This window comes from Salvelinus fontinalis, chromosome 10 (assembly GCF_029448725.1).
Source record: "Salvelinus fontinalis isolate EN_2023a chromosome 10, ASM2944872v1, whole genome shotgun sequence".
In the NCBI taxonomy this organism is placed as follows: domain Eukaryota; kingdom Metazoa; phylum Chordata; class Actinopteri; order Salmoniformes; family Salmonidae; genus Salvelinus; species Salvelinus fontinalis.
Window position 1 is genome coordinate 32,098,290 of NC_074674.1, and position 17,084 is coordinate 32,115,373.

The 17,084-nt window shown below is 42.5% G+C and overlaps 1 protein-coding gene across 2 annotated transcripts in view; it reads right to left on the minus strand.

Moving 5' to 3' along the window:
• The window catches only part of LOC129864042 (small conductance calcium-activated potassium channel protein 2-like), a 38,791-nt gene that overhangs the window by 8,571 nt on the left and 13,136 nt on the right, over positions 1–17,084 (minus strand). The window contains exons 3-7 of one of the 2 annotated variants that reach the window (XM_055936587.1): positions 5,437–5,855; positions 4,911–5,052; positions 4,500–4,610; positions 4,175–4,302; positions 1,746–1,754 (exon numbers count right to left, since the gene is read on the minus strand). In XM_055936587.1, the coding sequence (XP_055792562.1) occupies positions 1,746–1,754; positions 4,175–4,302; positions 4,500–4,610; positions 4,911–5,052; positions 5,437–5,855 (809 nt within the window). The remainder of the gene's footprint in view (positions 1–1,745; positions 1,755–4,174; positions 4,303–4,499; positions 4,611–4,910; positions 5,053–5,436; positions 5,856–17,084) is intronic. The other variant, XM_055936586.1, reaches the window with a different exon arrangement.

The window sequence follows — 17,084 nt, forward strand, 5'->3', positions numbered from 1 at the left end:
GGTGGGTATCATGGCTTGCTGAAATGACATGGAGCAAATCTGTAGTAAAACAAGCTTATATTTTGGGTTCTAATGGGGTACGACAGTTAATTTATCAATGCCTCATGGGATTAGTTGATGTTCTTCAAGAATCAATGGGAATATTTAATTCATTTAAAAGTTTAAAAAATTGATGTAGCAATCACAGATGGCCCCTTTAAGGCAATATCAACTGTGCTGCACCATATATTTTTTTGCGGTTGCTATCTTTGTCTTGACCTGTTTACCTCGCTGTAGGAAGACTGATGCTAATTAGTCTTCAGTGTAATGTGCAGGCCGTTCTGCTGCCTGACTCTGCCCTGCCCTGCCTGTCTTACTACTGGGATTTGTGCTGAGGAGGAGAGAGTCTCACGCTGTGTCAGTTACAGCACAGAGTCTCTAAAGCAGGAGGAGTTCTCGGGGGCTTACCCCGACCTTTGCCTCTAAGGTCGTGTCCCTGTTTCACACCCCCACTGAGTCACCAAGCTAACGGACACATGCTGCTTCCTGTCCCGCTTCCTCCTGTACCACAACCTTCCTCCCTGCCTCCATCTCTTCCTCCTGTACCACAACCTTCCTCCCTGCCTCCATCTCTTCCTCTTGTACCACAACCTTCCTCCCTGCCTCTAAGAGTGCAAGGGTGATGTCATTATAAAGAGGACGATCTGTGTGCCTGCAAAAAAATCCTCTCATCTTCTCCAACATATTGGAAGACATCTGGTTGTGTACATGCATCATGCTAGTTGTAGGCAAATGCATCACACCACTAAGGGTGTTACGAGCCATTACGCTAGACTAATGAGTGTGGATAGCTCAGTGCAGCTATGTATGTCAAATGCGTCTTCCTATAATCTGTGAATTCTGCTGGTAGTCATAATGGCCACTGTCTTTATTGCTACCAGTCATCCAAGAGAAAAATGGAGGAAATGCAAATGTTACAGGCGTCACAATGGTTTCACAAGCCGAAAGATGACCCCCAGCCCTGGTTAATGTAGCTAAGGCAGATTGATGGGGGAGTAAGCATTAACCTGGACAGATATGTTCTATTCTGTAGTTATTACAGCAAGCTTCTCATCTCCTCAAGCACCAGTGGTCATCCTTCGGTTCATGAAAGCACAGATTATTAGAGTTTAATCAGTGGATTTCTGATTAAAGATCAAATTCTCATCACATTCATGCAACAATGGAAAGAAAAACACCTTCCATCACTGATAATTGAAATTCATCAAGGGAAAGTTACATGGGGACATTAGCAGTGTATGTGTCTTCTCATTAATTAGGTGCACAGGGAAGGGGTTGGCATTGATGCTTAATTGGCAGATGTGTAATGCTTTGATAGATAAAAAGTAGGGCAGAATTGATCAAGAGGTCTTTGGTTTCTCTAAAGAGACCATGCTGAGTTTCTGTAGGCTAGTGCATCATATTAACTTATTTTGGCCTTATCATCATGCTGTTCAGCTAAAGATCTAAAAGAGAAATTTAAATCTTGACAACGGTGTTTTAACTGGCTATATAAATTGAAATATAGCGTTACAGACAAATGTACATTATGTGACATTATCTAATTAGTCATTGCTCGATGGGAAATCAAAATGTGTAGCTGTGGTATGAATTTCACTTATCAAATGAGGGAGTGAAATTTTTAGTCACATCATTGAGTCAAAAAGACAAGCTCTCATTTGCATGCACACACCATATCTGTAGCTACATGTTAGGCGAAGACTTACTTTCGAGCTCTATTGCATTGTGTCGACACAAACAGGAAAAAAAGGAAACATAAAATAGACAAAATAATTATTACAACATCAGATAAATGTGTCCAGATGGCAGGATCAGTCTCCTGCTCAGGCCTGGGTACTGCAACCCCAATCCCACTGCTGACATTTTGAATAACAACAATAACACATCAAAATCACAACACTAACATCAACTTCATACCATCATCACTATCACCATCAGCAGCACCTCACAGCTATGCCTCACCTCAGGCCATCACAGATGGAATCATCGGGTTTAAAACTTCAATTTTCCTGTCACATTATTCTGGTCCGGCCCCTGCTAGCTACTCCCCGAGGTCCTGTCCTAACCCTCCAGCCGGCCAAGCTTATCAGGCATGCAGTACTGTATGTAAGACCAGCCTCACTGAGAGAACCAATGACCAGACAGGCAGCCGTGGCAGGCTGACAAGTTCTCTAGCTAACATTTACCTAGGTTTTCCCCAGGATCACACCATTGAAAAAGCCTCACTTCAGAAGAACAAAGTTACCTCCTCCTCCCCTCAGATCTGTCCCCTACATTGGTGGAAGATCTTACAGGGTGATTGATCCAGCTCAGGCATAGGAACTATTCTTACTTTTCCCACCGCAATTGCCTCAAGACAGGTCACTGACCCCTCTCCAGCCCTCCACTTGAGGGATGAGCGTGCTCCCAGGCAGACCCTGTATGTGGCCACTGACTCATCCCAACACACGGTGTGAGTACATCCACTCAGGCAACCCACACTTGGAGCTGAACCCTGCAGCTGAGGCCACAGGCATCACTTGACTTAGCACACACCAGGAGGTGCTCTCTGAACCACAACTTCTCTGCTAAGACCGACTCCCTCTTAATACAGCTTACTGAGCCTGTACAAAGGGGGAGATGGATATGCCCTTGAACAAAGTGGTGGAAGTGGCGTTTTACAGCTAAATCTGGTCCTGTGGAGATTCTGCCTAAATTCTGAGGGTTTCCTATTATTTGCTCGTCCTAGAGAAGAGGAGGTCGACATGATATGCTGTCATTACCACAAATAGCCTGAGGACATAATAACCCTGCCCGAGCAACTATGACAGAAGCCTATAAAACAGCTGCATTTTGGATGGGGGTTGCAGAAGCCAATACTCCCTTTCAAGAATCAAATATTTTAATGTCGTCATTGTATACGATGCATATCATTTTTTTTATCATGAGCAAATTAAAAGCTGCACACAGGAGACCACACAGTTCAGTTAACACAGATAAAACATACAACACAGAAAAATATATCAAAACAAAGAACAGTTTCACTAGAGCATATGAATATAATCTGACCCTAATCATAATAATAATTTCAACCAAACCTGATCTCAAAAAGAAGAAATATCTCATTGAGTTTCATCTGATAGTCAGTCGCTTAGTTAAAAGGTGGTAAATAGTGGTAAAAGTAGGCTTAGGTTTATAAAAAGTGAAGAACATTAACATCAATAGGGTTTTGGAGATAGAGAGCAGAGACTGTCTAAGAGACTCCCTGACAAGTAACTGACTGATCATACAGGACTAAAGGAACCACACGGATGTGTAGGCCAAGAGGTCAGCATGACATCTGACTCCGATCTTAGATACACAACAGTCATGTTGACATGCAATAGAACTGGCAGGCCCTTACATCATGGTGATGCGGGATGAGATAGGGGGTGGGCAGAGAGAAGTTTTCCTGTCATCACTGAGAAGGCAGGAGAATGAAAATGGTCCCCAAGAGTTTAGTTTAGGTTGTGGTTAAAATGGTTTAGAGTTGTTTTGAAGATACTGGATTGCACAAGCAGTAATTAAATGCAGATAAGTTATCTGCAATTGAGAGAGAGCTCCCAGTCCTTTTACATTCTTCTGATCTAATAAGTACATTTCTTTCAATAAAAAGATTGAATGACTACTATTCCTACCACATTTGAGCTAGTAACACCACTATGACACCAATATATTATAACATAGAATTTAACAGTTAGTATCAGAATTCTCTTGCTACCAAGTCAACTTTGATGTTAAATAATTGACCTATGAGGGTTGGTTTCTAGACATTCTTGTGAATACTAATATAGCTAGCATGACTGCTACTATAATTAATTCCTTCTCAAGAGCTGTTAGGGCACTACTGACATGTTTTGGGACTAAATACTTCCCGACTCCATTCCAACTTATCAATATTACAAAACAATGGGGTGAAATGAGAAACAACAAAAGAAAAAAGGTCAACATTCCACATTGTAAATACAGATTTGGGCTACAGGTGTCAAACAATTCAGATCTCAGGTTCGTATTAGTATCTATGATACTGTATGTAGGACAAAGTGTGGGACTGCAGATACCAGTGTGTAATAAGTATTTACCACACTGCCAGCAGCGTTTCAGGCAGGGTACCTACTGATGAATGGCTTGGAGGAATTTCCTCTGGTGCTTCCTGACTCTGGCATGGTCCATCTTCCTCACCAGTTTGGTGTTCTTGTAGATGAGCCAGGTCTCCCTCAGTACATTTGCAGCTGTGTTTTTCACCTGACACACAAAGAGCCCTGTTAGAAACACTGTTCACGGTAAACAAAATACTACTCATGTAATGGAAAACATACTGCACTCATTTTCAACCATGCTTGGTCTTCCTGAAATAGAACACAATGGAGAAACGGGGGAGCTGAGATTCTTCTTTCAAATGTTTACACTTAAAACGACATGCAAGTGAAGTATTTACTTACTCTTTTTGTCAGCTGGGTGTCCATCATAAAATTATGAACATGTTTTTCAGCTTTGGTTAACTCCAGTTTCTTTGCAACCACAGCCACTACCAAGGCTGTGCAGCCGGCTCCCTGGGAGGAACAACAAACAGACTGTTACAGGTTGCCTGTATTTAGTCAGTTCAATTTACCTTATTGGAATAATAGGAAATTATGCTATAAACAAAAAGGAAATCACAGATTCTGACATCCTCTGAATATGAATGTATCCACACTGCCACCCCACCAGAGATTTAAAAATATTGGCAGGTTTAAAAAAAGTCATAAGACGCATAAGGGCTGGATTTAAAGATAAAACCTCATAAGCAGCACTGCAAAAGAGAGCACAGCTGTGGCATGAGAATGTAATATCATTTCTGCAGTAGGGCTCACCATAATACCAGTGAGGAGACAGACTCCTTTTCCACAGTAAGTGTTGGGTACCATATCCCCATATCCAATGGTTAGAAAAGTGATTGATATCAACCACATGGCTCCTAGAAAGTTGCTGGTTATGTCCATGTTGTCATGGTATCTGGAATGGAAGATTCCAGATAAGTGTCAGACTGGAGTCAGCTTGCCAAATACTTAAACGTCTTATACATTATGGAAACATCTGTGCCTAATTCATGTGCAATATAAATAAGGTGTAAACAGATTGTCATATCTTCTAACAAGATGTAAACTATGGGCCATGATTGTCTATCCCTTGACATTTCCATGCAGAGAATCAGAATTAAATGCAAAATGGTGGTATTGCTGGGAATGTGTGAGGGAGCACTACATCTGGATGGAAGCCTAAAGTATGACGCATAACGAGTTAACGCCTGTTTCCCCAGCAAACCATGAAGCCTTATTTATGGTTCATGCAGTGTTTTGTGCAGCATAGCGTGACTGTGATAGGGCAGCAGGTCCAGACCTCTCACAGGCCCTCACGGTCCACGCAGCGATGATCCACAACGAGATGGTAAAGACCAGCAACACGGTGCCAGGGCAGATGGTCATCAGGGTCTTCATGACGAAGCGTGTGTTGAAGTTGATCTTGTTAAGCGCCCCGATGCTGCGGGACGAGGCGTCTGTGAAGAGCTTGCTGTGGAGCAGCATGACTCGGGCGATGAGATACAGCCGTAAGAACATGGGAATGGACAGGATGATGTCCACGTCTGCGTCCGTCTTGGACGGGGTGTAGGAGAAGGCCAGGCGCGCTGTCCAGGTGAAGGTGTAGTTCCCTGGGATGGGGTGGATGGCGCACACCAGGATCTCCAGGCAGATGAAGAAGATGCGCTCGTAGGTCATGGCTATCCTCCAGTCATCTGCTGCATTGTCCACCATGAATAACTGAATAACAACATGGATGGAGGGGGAGAGGGAAGCTGACAGAGGTTACTGAACAAGCTCTGGTTAGATGCAGCCTTGCATTTTAATCATGGTGGCATCAGACTAAATTGATCAAAACCATAAACTTTACTACCACACTCAGTCAATGGAAATTCAATAACTCAAGTTTCTGTCATGGCTGATTGGCATTCAGTGATTCCAATTATTAACTGTCAGCGTTCGCTACACTCTTCACAACATCTGTCACACAAGTCAATGGGACCTCCTGCATGTGGCTATCATTTCCGATTCCAATGCATTAGACTGATGAGAACATCTGCCACCTCTCACATTAGTATAGGTCTCGTATTGCCTGGCCACAGAGCAGAAGATAGGACACTCTACTGGGAGCTTCAATGTGGACAGATTTCAACACCTTTAATGATTCTCCTCTATTCTAACTCTTATACACTCACTCATTCATGCTGTACCCCCTATCCATCTCATCCTTTCCCACTTTTCTCCTCTGACACACCCTTCATCTCTCTCACTCCAATCTAAAGCTCTCCACCATGCTAGATTACGGAGATGTAATTTATAGATCGGCAGGTAAGGGTGTCTGGAGCGGCTAGAGGTTCTTTACCATTCGGCCATCAGATTCACATCACTGCACTCTATACTCCTATGTAAACTGGTCATCTCTGTATACCCGTCACAAGACCCACTAGTTGATGCTTATTTATAAAACCCTCTTAGGCATCACTCCCCCCTATCTGAGATACCTACTGCAGGCCTCATCCCCCACATACAACACCCGTTCTGCCAGTCACATTCTGTTAAAGGTCCCCAAAGTACACACATCCCTGGGTCGATTCTCTTTTCAGTTCGCTGCAGCTAGCGACTGGAACGAGCTGCAAAAAACACTTAAACTGGACAGTTTTATCTCCATCTCTTCATTCAAAGACTTAATCATGGACACTCTTACTGACAGTTGTGGCTGCTTTGTGTGATGTATTGTTATCTCTACCTTCTTGCCTTTGTGCTGTTGTCTGTGCTCAATAATGTTTGTACCATGTTTTGTGTTGCTACCATGTTGTGCTGCTGCCATGTTGTGTTGCTACCATGTTGTTGTCATGTGGTGTTGCTACCATGCTTTATTGTCATGTGTTGCTGCCATGCTATGTTGTTGTGTTAGGTCTCTTTTTATGTAGTGTTGTGTTGTCTCTCTTGCCATGATGTGTGTTTTGTCCTATATTTTTAATCCCAGCACCCATCCCCGCAGGCCTTTTGGTAGGCCGTCATTGTAAGGGCTGTCGTTCTCCTCTTCCTCGGACGAGGAGAGGAGAGAAGGATCAGTGGACCAATACGCAGCATTCGGGAAATAAGCCATCTCTTTATTTGTAACGACGGCAACACGAAAACAAAACACTTACAAATTTACAAAACAAGAAAACGACGTAGACGAAACCTGAACATAAAACTTTCATAACTAAACGTAAAACTCACGGACAGGAACAGACTACATCAAAACGAACGAACAGCCAAACAGTCCCGTATGGTTCAGACATAGACGAAACAGGAGACAATCACCCACAAACAAACAGTGAGAACACCCTACCTAAATATGACTCTTAATTAGAGGAAAACGCAAAACACCTGCCTCTAATTAAGAGCCATACCAGGCAACCAAAACCAACATAGAAACAGAAAACATAGACTGCCCACCCAAAACTCACGCCCTGACCATATACACATACAAAAACAACATAAAACAGGTCAGGAACGTTACAGTCATTGTAAATATGAATTTGTTCTTAACTGACGTGCCTAGTTAAATAAATAAAAATATATTTTTTAAAACAGTCCCACGATTCAATGCTTCCATCTACCCTGAACTAATGACCTTATTGCCCCATACCAACAGATCCACCTACCTCTCGGTGCCATTCAGTCAGAGTGATCTCTGACTGTGTTTGTGATCTAGATAAACTACTACTACCCTCCGTCTCTAGGTATGGCGTTCCCTTCTGCCCCTCATCCTTTTAAATACTTCTCTGCAGATGGACTAAATGCAATCGAGCCTCTCTAATGTTCCTCTCTACAGTTGTCAAATTATTCCCCTCTCTGACACGCAATGCCGATAGTCCAAAATATACACTCAGCCGCTCCCTCCCTGCACTCAATCACCTCGATCTTTGGGTTGTGTATGGGGCCGTCACAACTGTCGGGAGATATTTCACAAAACGTTGCCGTCAGCAAATTTCAGAGAGCTTTCTTTCACTAGGGTATATCCATCGTGCCTATATGCCATTCAATATAAAGGAAAATACAACAAATGACAAACCACATTTTAACTGAAGCCATCACATGATACTTTGTGATTAAATGAATGGTGCTGCGTCTAGAGACATCTGGCCCTCCGGTGTGTGGGGAATAAGATTATGCAAATATGTTTTTGATCTTTCTTCTGACTTTTCAAACAGCGTTTTGTTCCTGGTTCTGTTTGAGTATCTGTAATTGGTCCTGTAAAGTATGTGCTTCCCATGGCTCCTCTCTATGCAACACATTAGTGATCTGAACCACTAAATAAGAATTCAAGAACATTTTAAATTCAGGATTAATTAATATCAAACAAAAAAAGAAGAAGTCTGAAATCCATCACATATCAGCCAAATGTGATAGCAGATCAGTCAATAACATCACAATGTTTAATAATTCAGATTTCCTGATGAACACAAACAATTGGGAGATAAATAAGTGAAGTCGCACATTATGACTTGACATCCTGCCAATTAACCCCCATTTAGTATAACTCCGGGATCCTTGATGGTGGAAAAAAGTGCTGTCCCATTCCTGGATGCGTAAATGGGATCAATGAGATGTATTTAGAGATAATAATACATGACAAAATCTTGAATCATTCAACTATCTATATATATATATTCCACTGCCAAAGAAAGCTTTTATTCCACATCTGTAGCTCAAGGACACCCTGAAAATAACAAATGTACACCTCCAGGAATGTGCGTTTAGTGCCACCCACACACACCCGCGTGCACTGCACATACTACAGCCCTCCAATCCCACAGGCACACTGACACTACAGCCACCTACACCACATTGCCACACAAAGAACATTCCACTTGAACATCCGGGCAAATTTCACACTCTCATTAAAGCTAACCTGCAGGCCAAACGCTTCCCACAGACAGCTACAGGAAATTCCAAGCAGTTATGTGTACAAAACACTCCCACGCAACATCTCTACCCAATTCATTCATCAAAGCAACACATTTAAAGGTTCCCCCACAAAGATCATTTTGAAGCACACAACTAAAGAACCTTTTGCCCATACGTAACAACATCTAGCTCCTTGAGAGCACTGACATCTGTCAGACTGAGGCTGAGAGACGCTGTAAGACTAACCAGGTTCTCTGTTGGTATAGCCCTGCTTGTTAAGCCGTTCCAAGTGAATGTAATTTAGACATGGAAATGCAAGCTGTTACTCCAATGTGTTGTGACAGACGCTATCTTACTCACACACCTAAGCCATCAAAACAGCTCAAACACAATATCGTCTGCACACAGCACAAAAAGCTCACATTTTAATAAATAATAATGGCAACAACTTCATGTGACAAAAGTGTTTTGAAAGTTTGTTGCTTTAAAACAATGTAATTAAACATTTAAAACTCGGTTACATAAGGAAAGCCTACTTGGTTGGTAAAAGCAATTATGGTAATGGAGGACCTGAAATACAATACTCGAGCTCTTTACCTCTCAGCATTAAATATTCCATGCCAGTAGCAGAAGCACTAGTTATGAGAGGGGGGGTGGTGTATAACTTACATCTGCAGCTGATAACCTGGAATTATGTATGTGGCATAAGGGACATCATTCATGTCTCTTTCTACAGTATATCATATGCACATAATTGATAACTTGTCCAGGTTATATCCTGCTAGAATAAACTAGATTGAAGGGGTTTATGGCTTACGAAGTTTAAAAGACCCTCAATGCTACAACAATAGTCCGTCCTATGATCCATGGCCTAATAAAGAGCATACCAGAGAAGGGCCAGAGAGGGACAGAGGAATAGAAAAGCCCCGTTGATGAGCCAAACAAACTCTCAGGTCACTCAGCTCAAATCCTGCAGGGCTAAGAGTCATTTCACCCACATGGACCAGTGGACCACACACACAAAAGCACATTAGAAAATTATATTTATAGGAGAGGGCAACAAAGCACACACACACACACACACACACACACACACACACACACACACACACACACACACACACACACACACACACACATTGTATAACAGAGAGAAAGAGCGGTGTCACTACACATGGTGTCCTACAAGCCGAGCCCATGCAATGTACAATGGTGGTTGGAAACAGAGAGCCAGAGTGACCGATTCTAACCAAGGCCAATCGCTCTTTAAATATAACCTCCTGCCACAGTCCAGTGGCTGCTCTCAGACGGATGACTTGTCATCTGATGGATACAAATAGTGTTTAATCATTAAGGGAGCATTCCTCTGCTCATCATGGGGAAGTTTCACCCGTGCCGGCCAAGGTGAGCCTGTGCCACTGTGCTGACATTTTTGCCCAGACGACACCATTAAGGAGGCCCTGAGGTCATCCCATTCCTCAGTCGGTCTTCTTTCCTATAGAAGTGGTGTAATTTGGGGGTCGGAATACAATGCACATTTGTATCCTATTTCTCCCAAACCTTCAGTACACGTCTTCCAACATACAGTATGTCAGGTAGACATACTGTATACAGTATATAACTCACACACTTTGTTTGTATTGCATATTTGAAATATTTACCTGAGTACCTTACCACCCCACTAAATGTAATAGTAAAAGGTTGCAATAAAGGGATAAACCGATTAATTACAGATAAATTTTTGACATTTTATTTGGATACCAAATTAACAAAATAGTAAAAACATGGTTTTAACCAGATTTTCAAAAGCTTTAAATTGGAATTTAGAGAAATATAATCTCTATTGTTCTCTGTAAAATGTTCAATGTTGATTGTATGAATCTGAAACTTGTTGATTCATTGAATAACTTATGCAACTAATGAATTATGTTGTTAGATGTTTAAATGAACACTTTACCTATCTTCATTTGGGCAAAATAACAGGCGTCTCAGTATCAAGTGTCAATCATTGAGATATATAGGGATATCTAGATGGAAATCATTTGTTTTGTTATAGACATTGCCATTGAGGGCTTCCACCATTTAAAAGTAGTCAACTGGGTGGGGATTCCTATGAGTTGGGAGAAATCAGCCAATGAAGAATAAGAAAATGGAATACTTTAAAATAGGGGTTGGAACCGGTTTAGGGAACAGAACCAAAAACCAGAAAATAACTACATTTTTAGAGGAACAGAATCAGAACCACAAATCAAAGTTATATATACTCTTCCGGAACAGAACCATTCTTTTAAAAGCATGGGAATTGGTTAATAACGTTATTTTATGTCCCAGGCATTTTTTTCCAGTCCCACAAAAAATGCAACAAAGCGCCAAGGCAAAGCCCTCACTCTGTCACGCAGAAACGTATTCTTGTGTCTGCCTACCTGCCGGCTGAAAATCTTTGCCTGTGTGTGTGTGTGTGTGTGTGTGTGTGTGTGTGTGTGTGTGTGTGTGTGTAGGCAACCCACCTCTCCCCTCTGAAGCATAGTCTAGTAGCCTACTGACTTTACAAGCGTGATTCAGAAATTAGGGGAAAAGATTTTTTATTAGAGAAGAATGGATTAACCTTTCAATGCTAGTTAAGGATACTATAGACACCACGTTTCATATTGGATTTGTTAGCTACTAAAAGGTAAGACGTGTTTTTATTTTAATTCTGGTGCCGCTCTGCATACACAAGCTTATTAGCTAGCTAAACTCAGCAAAAAAATAAACGTCCCTTTTTCAGTACCCTGTCTTTCAAAGGTAATTCGTAAAAATCCAAATAACTTTAAAGATCTTCATTGTAAAGTGTTTAAACACTGTTTCCCATGCTTGTTCAATGAACCATAAACAATTAATGAACATGCACCTGTGGAACGGTCGTTAAGACACTAACAGCTTACAGACGGTTGGCAATTTAAGGTCACAGTTATGAAAATCTAGGACACTAAAGAGGCCTTTCTAATGACTCTGAAGAACAACAAAAGAAAGATGCCCAGGGTCCCTGCTCATCTGCGTTAACGTGCCTTAGGCATGCTGCAAGGAGGCATGAGGACTGCAGATGTGGTCAGGGCAATAAATTGCAATGTCCATACTCTGAGACGCCTAAGACACAATCCCTCCATCAGTGCTCAGACTGTCCGCAATAGGCTGAGAGAGGCAGGACTGAGGGCTTGTAGGCCTGTTGTAACGCAGGTCCTCACCAGACAACACCGGCAACAACGTCGCCTATGGGCACAAACCCACCGTCGCTGGACCAGACAGGACTAGCAAAAAGTGCTCTTCACTGACGAGTCGCGGTTTTGTCTCACCAGGGGTGATGGTCGGATTTGTGTTTATCTTCGAAGGAATGAGTGTTACACTGAGGCCTGTACCTTGGAGCGGGATCGATTTGGAGGTGGATGTCTTCCCTGTAACCCATAGCGTTGAGATTGCCTGCAATGACAAGAAGCTCAGTCCGATGATGCTGTGACACACTGCCCCAGACCATGGCACACTGCCCCGGACCCTCCACTCCAAATCGATCCTGCTCCAAGGTACAGGCCTCGGTGTAATGCTCAGATAGATAAACGCGAATCCGACCATCACCCCTGGTGAGACAAAACCGCGACTCATCTGGGGCAGTGTGTCTCACAGCATCATCGGACTGAGCTTCTTGTCATTGCAGGCAATCTCAACGCTATGCGTTACAGGGAAGACATCCTCCTCCCTCATGTGGTACCCTTCCTGCAGGCTCATCCTGAGATGACCCTCCAGCATGACAATGCCACCAGCCATTCTGCTCTTTCTGTGCGTGATTTCCTGCAAGACATGAATGTCAGTGTTCTGCCATGGCCAGCAAAGAGCCCGGATCTCAATCCCATTGAGCACGTCTGGGACCTGTTGGATCAGAGGGTGAGGGCTAGGGCCATTCCCCCCAGAAATGTCCAGGAACTTGAAGGTGTCTTGGTGGAAGAGTGGGGTAACATCTCACAGCAATAACTGGCAAATATGGTGCAGTCCATGAGGAGGGGATGCACTGCAGTACTTAATGCAGCTGGTGGCCACACCAGATACTGACTGTTAGTTTTGATTTTGACCCCCCCTTTGTTCAGGGACACATTATTCCATTTCTGTTAGTCACATGTCTGTGGAACTTGTTCAGTTTGTTTCAGTTGTTGAGTCTTGTTATGTTCATACAAATATTTACACATGTTAAGTTTGCTGAAAATGAACACAGTTGACAGTGAGAGGACATTTATTTATTTTTTGCTGAGTTTAGCTAGCTAGTTGGTTCAACGTTAAGCCAGCTCTGAAGTTCAAAGATACAGAACTGGTCCTCAGTAGGTATAATTATGTGGGCCTAATTCATATAAGATGCCCAGCGCTTCAAATCAAGATTTATACCAGGACATTGGTCCCAAGATCCAGGCCCATGAGAACATGACAAGTTAAAGACTGAATTTATGTGGTCTTGAGTGGTCTCAAGATCACGACCACTGGATAAAGAGTCCATGGGCCCTTTCTTCAATTGTACGAAACTCAAGTAGAGTAAAGTAGAGCACAGTACAGTAGAGTACAGTACGAGTACAATAAATTAGAGCACAATGTAGTGGAGCACACTACACTACAGTCGGTTACAGTAAAGCACAGTACAGTAGAGCACAATACAGTACAGTAGAAACCATAGAGTAGGGTACAGTAGAGTAGAGTATAGCACATTATAGATGTCAATATGTTTTGGCCAAATAGATGTCAATGTTTGAGCTGTTGGATGGTTGGAGCCCCTTTGCTGGCTATGCATATCAATACTCTACACCTTTTCCTGAAGTGTGCACTTGTCCACTACACACATGGTGGTCCTCTGTAGATCAGTTGGTAGAGCATGCAACTTTAAATTGGAGACAGCACAGGCACTTCATTGAGGCTGTCACAGAATCCATCATCTCTATGGTGTCAATTTTTTCTGATGTAACCATTTCATTTTGGACAATTTTGTCTTATTTTGGACATTAAAGAATCCCTATACCTAATATACGGCTGGTGATCTTTAATTTGAAAAGATGTACAGTGCATTCGGAAAGTATTCAGACCCCTTGACTTTTTCTACATTTTGTTACGTTACAGCTTTATTCTTATTCTGATTAAATTCTTTTTTTCCTCATCAATCTACACACAATCCCTAATAATGACAAAGCAAAAACTGTTTTTTATAAATTATAAAATAAAAAACAGAAATACCTTTATTTACATAGGTATTCAGACCCTTTGCTATGAGACTCGAAATTGAGCTGAGGTGCATCCTGTTTCCAATGATCATCCTTGAGATGTTTCTACAACTTGATTGGAGTACACCTGTGGTAAATTCAATTGATTGGACATGATTCGGAAAGGCACACACCTGTCTATAAGGTCTCACAGTTGACAGTGCATGTCAGAGCAAAAACCAAGCCATGAGGTCGAAAGAATTGTCATAGAGCTCTGAGACAGGGTTGTGTCGAGGCGCAGATCTGGGGAAGGCTACCAAATGTCCCCAAGAACACAGTGGCCTCCATCATTATTAAATGGAAGAAGTTTGGAACCACCAAGACTCTTCCTAGAGCTGGCCACCCGGCCAAACTGAGCAATTGGGGGAGAAGGGCCTTGGTCAGGGAGGTGACCAAGAACCAGATGGTCACTCTGGCAGAGCTTCAGACTTCCTTTGTGGGGATGGGAGGATCTTCCAGAAGGACGACCATCTCTGCAGCACTCCACCAATCAGGCCTTTATGGTAGAGTGGCCAGACAGAAGCCACTCTTCAGTAAAAGGCACATGACAGCCCGCTTGGAGTTTGTCAAAAGGCAATGAGGACTCTCAGACCATGACAAACAAGATTCTCTTGTCCAATGAAACCAAGATTGAACTCTTTGGCTTGAATGCCAAGCATCACATCTGGAGGAAACTTGGCACCATCCCTACAGTGAAGCATGGTAGTGGCAGCATCATGCTGTGGGGATGTTTTTCAGCGGCAGGGACTGGGAGACTAGTCAGGCTTGAGGGAAAGATGAACAGAGCAAAGTCCAGAGAGATCCTTGATGAAAACCTGCTCCAGAGCGCTCAGGACCTCAGACTGGGGCGAAGGTTCACCTTCCAACAGGACAACGACCCTAAGCACACAGCCAAGACAACGCTGGAGTGGATTCGGGACAAGTCTATGAATGTACTTGAGTGACCCAGCCAGAGCCCAGACTTGAACCTGATCGAACATCTCTGGAGAGACCTGAAAATAGCTGTGCAGTGACGCTCCCCATCCAACCTGACAGAGCTTGAGAGGATCTGCAGAGAAGAATGGGAGAAACTACCCAAATACAGGTGTGCCAAGGTTGTAGCGCCATACCCAAGTAGACTTGAGGCTGTAATCGCTGCCAAAGGCGCTTCAACAAATTACTAAGTAAAGGGTCTGAATACTTATGTAAATGTGTGTTTTTTTATTTTTTATACATTTGCAAAAAAATGGGTATTGTGTGTAGATTGTTGAGGAAATAAAAATGCTTAAATCAATTTTAGAATAAGGATGTAACGTATTAAAATGTGGAAAAAGTCCAGGGGTCTCAATACTTTCAGAATGCAGTGTACAGCAAACATATTTGAGTCCTAAAATCATACTTTACATATTTCTTGATATACAGTTGAAGTCGGAAGTTACATAACCTTAGGTTGGAGTCATTAAAACTCGCTTTTCAACCACTCTACAAATTTCTTGTTAACAAACTATAGTTTTGGCAAGTCGGTTAGGACATCTACTTTGTGCATGACACTAGTAATTTTTCCAACAACAGTTTATAGACAGATTATTTCACTGTATCACAATTCAGGTGGGTCAGAAGTTTACATACACTATGTTGACTGTGCTTTTAAACAGCTTGGAAAATTCCAGAAAATTATGTCATGGCTTTAGAAGCTTCTGATAGGCTAATTGACATCATTTGAATCAATTGGAGGTGTACCTGTGGATGTATTTCAAGGCCTACCTTCAAACTCAGTGCCTCTTTGCTTGACATCATGGGAAAATCAAAAGAAATCTACCATAAATTATAGACCTCCACAAGTCTGGTTCATCCTTGGGAGCAATTTCCAAATGGCTGAAGGTACCACATTCATCTGTACAAACAATAGTACGCAAGTATAAACACCATGGGACCAAACAGCTGTCATACCGCTCAGGAAGGAGATGTGTTCTGTCTCCTGGAGATGAACGTACTTTGGTGCGAAAAGTGCAAATCAATCCCAGAACAACAGCAAAGGACCTTGTGAAGATGCTGGGGAAAACAGGTACAAAAATGGCTGTATCCACAGTAAAACGAGTCCTATATCGACATAACCTGAAAGGCCGCTCAGCAAGGAAGAAGCCACTGCTCCAAAACCTCCATAGAAAAGCCAGACTACCGTTTGCAATTGCACATGGGGACAAAGATCGTACTTTTTGGAGAAATGTCCTCTGGTCTGATGAAACAAAAATAGAACTGTTTGGCCATAATGACCATCGTTATGTTTGGAGGAAAAAGGGGGAGGCTTGCAAGCCGAAGAACACCATCCCAACCGTGAAGCATGGGGGTGGCAGCATCATGTCGTGGGGGTGCTTTGCAGGAGGGACTGGTGCACTTCACAAAATAGATTGCATCATGAGGATGGAAAATTATGTGGATATTTTGAAGCAACATCTCAAGACATCAGTCGGGAAGTTAAAGCTTGGTCGCAAATGGGTCTTCCAAATGGACAATGACCCCAAGCATATGTCCAAAGTTGTGACAAAATGGCTTAAGAACAACAAAGTCGAGGTATTGGAGTGGCCATCACAAAGCCCTGACCTCAATTTTTTTTCTATAGAACATTTGTGGGCAGAACTGAAAAAGCGTGTGTGAGCAAGGAGGCCTACAAACCTGACTCAGTTACACCAGCTCTGTCAGGAGGAATGGGCCAAAATTCATCCAACTTATTGTGGGAAGCTTGTGGAAGGCTAGCCAAAACGTTTGACCCACGTTAAACAATTTAAAGGCAATGCTACCAAATACTAATTGAGTGTATGTAAAC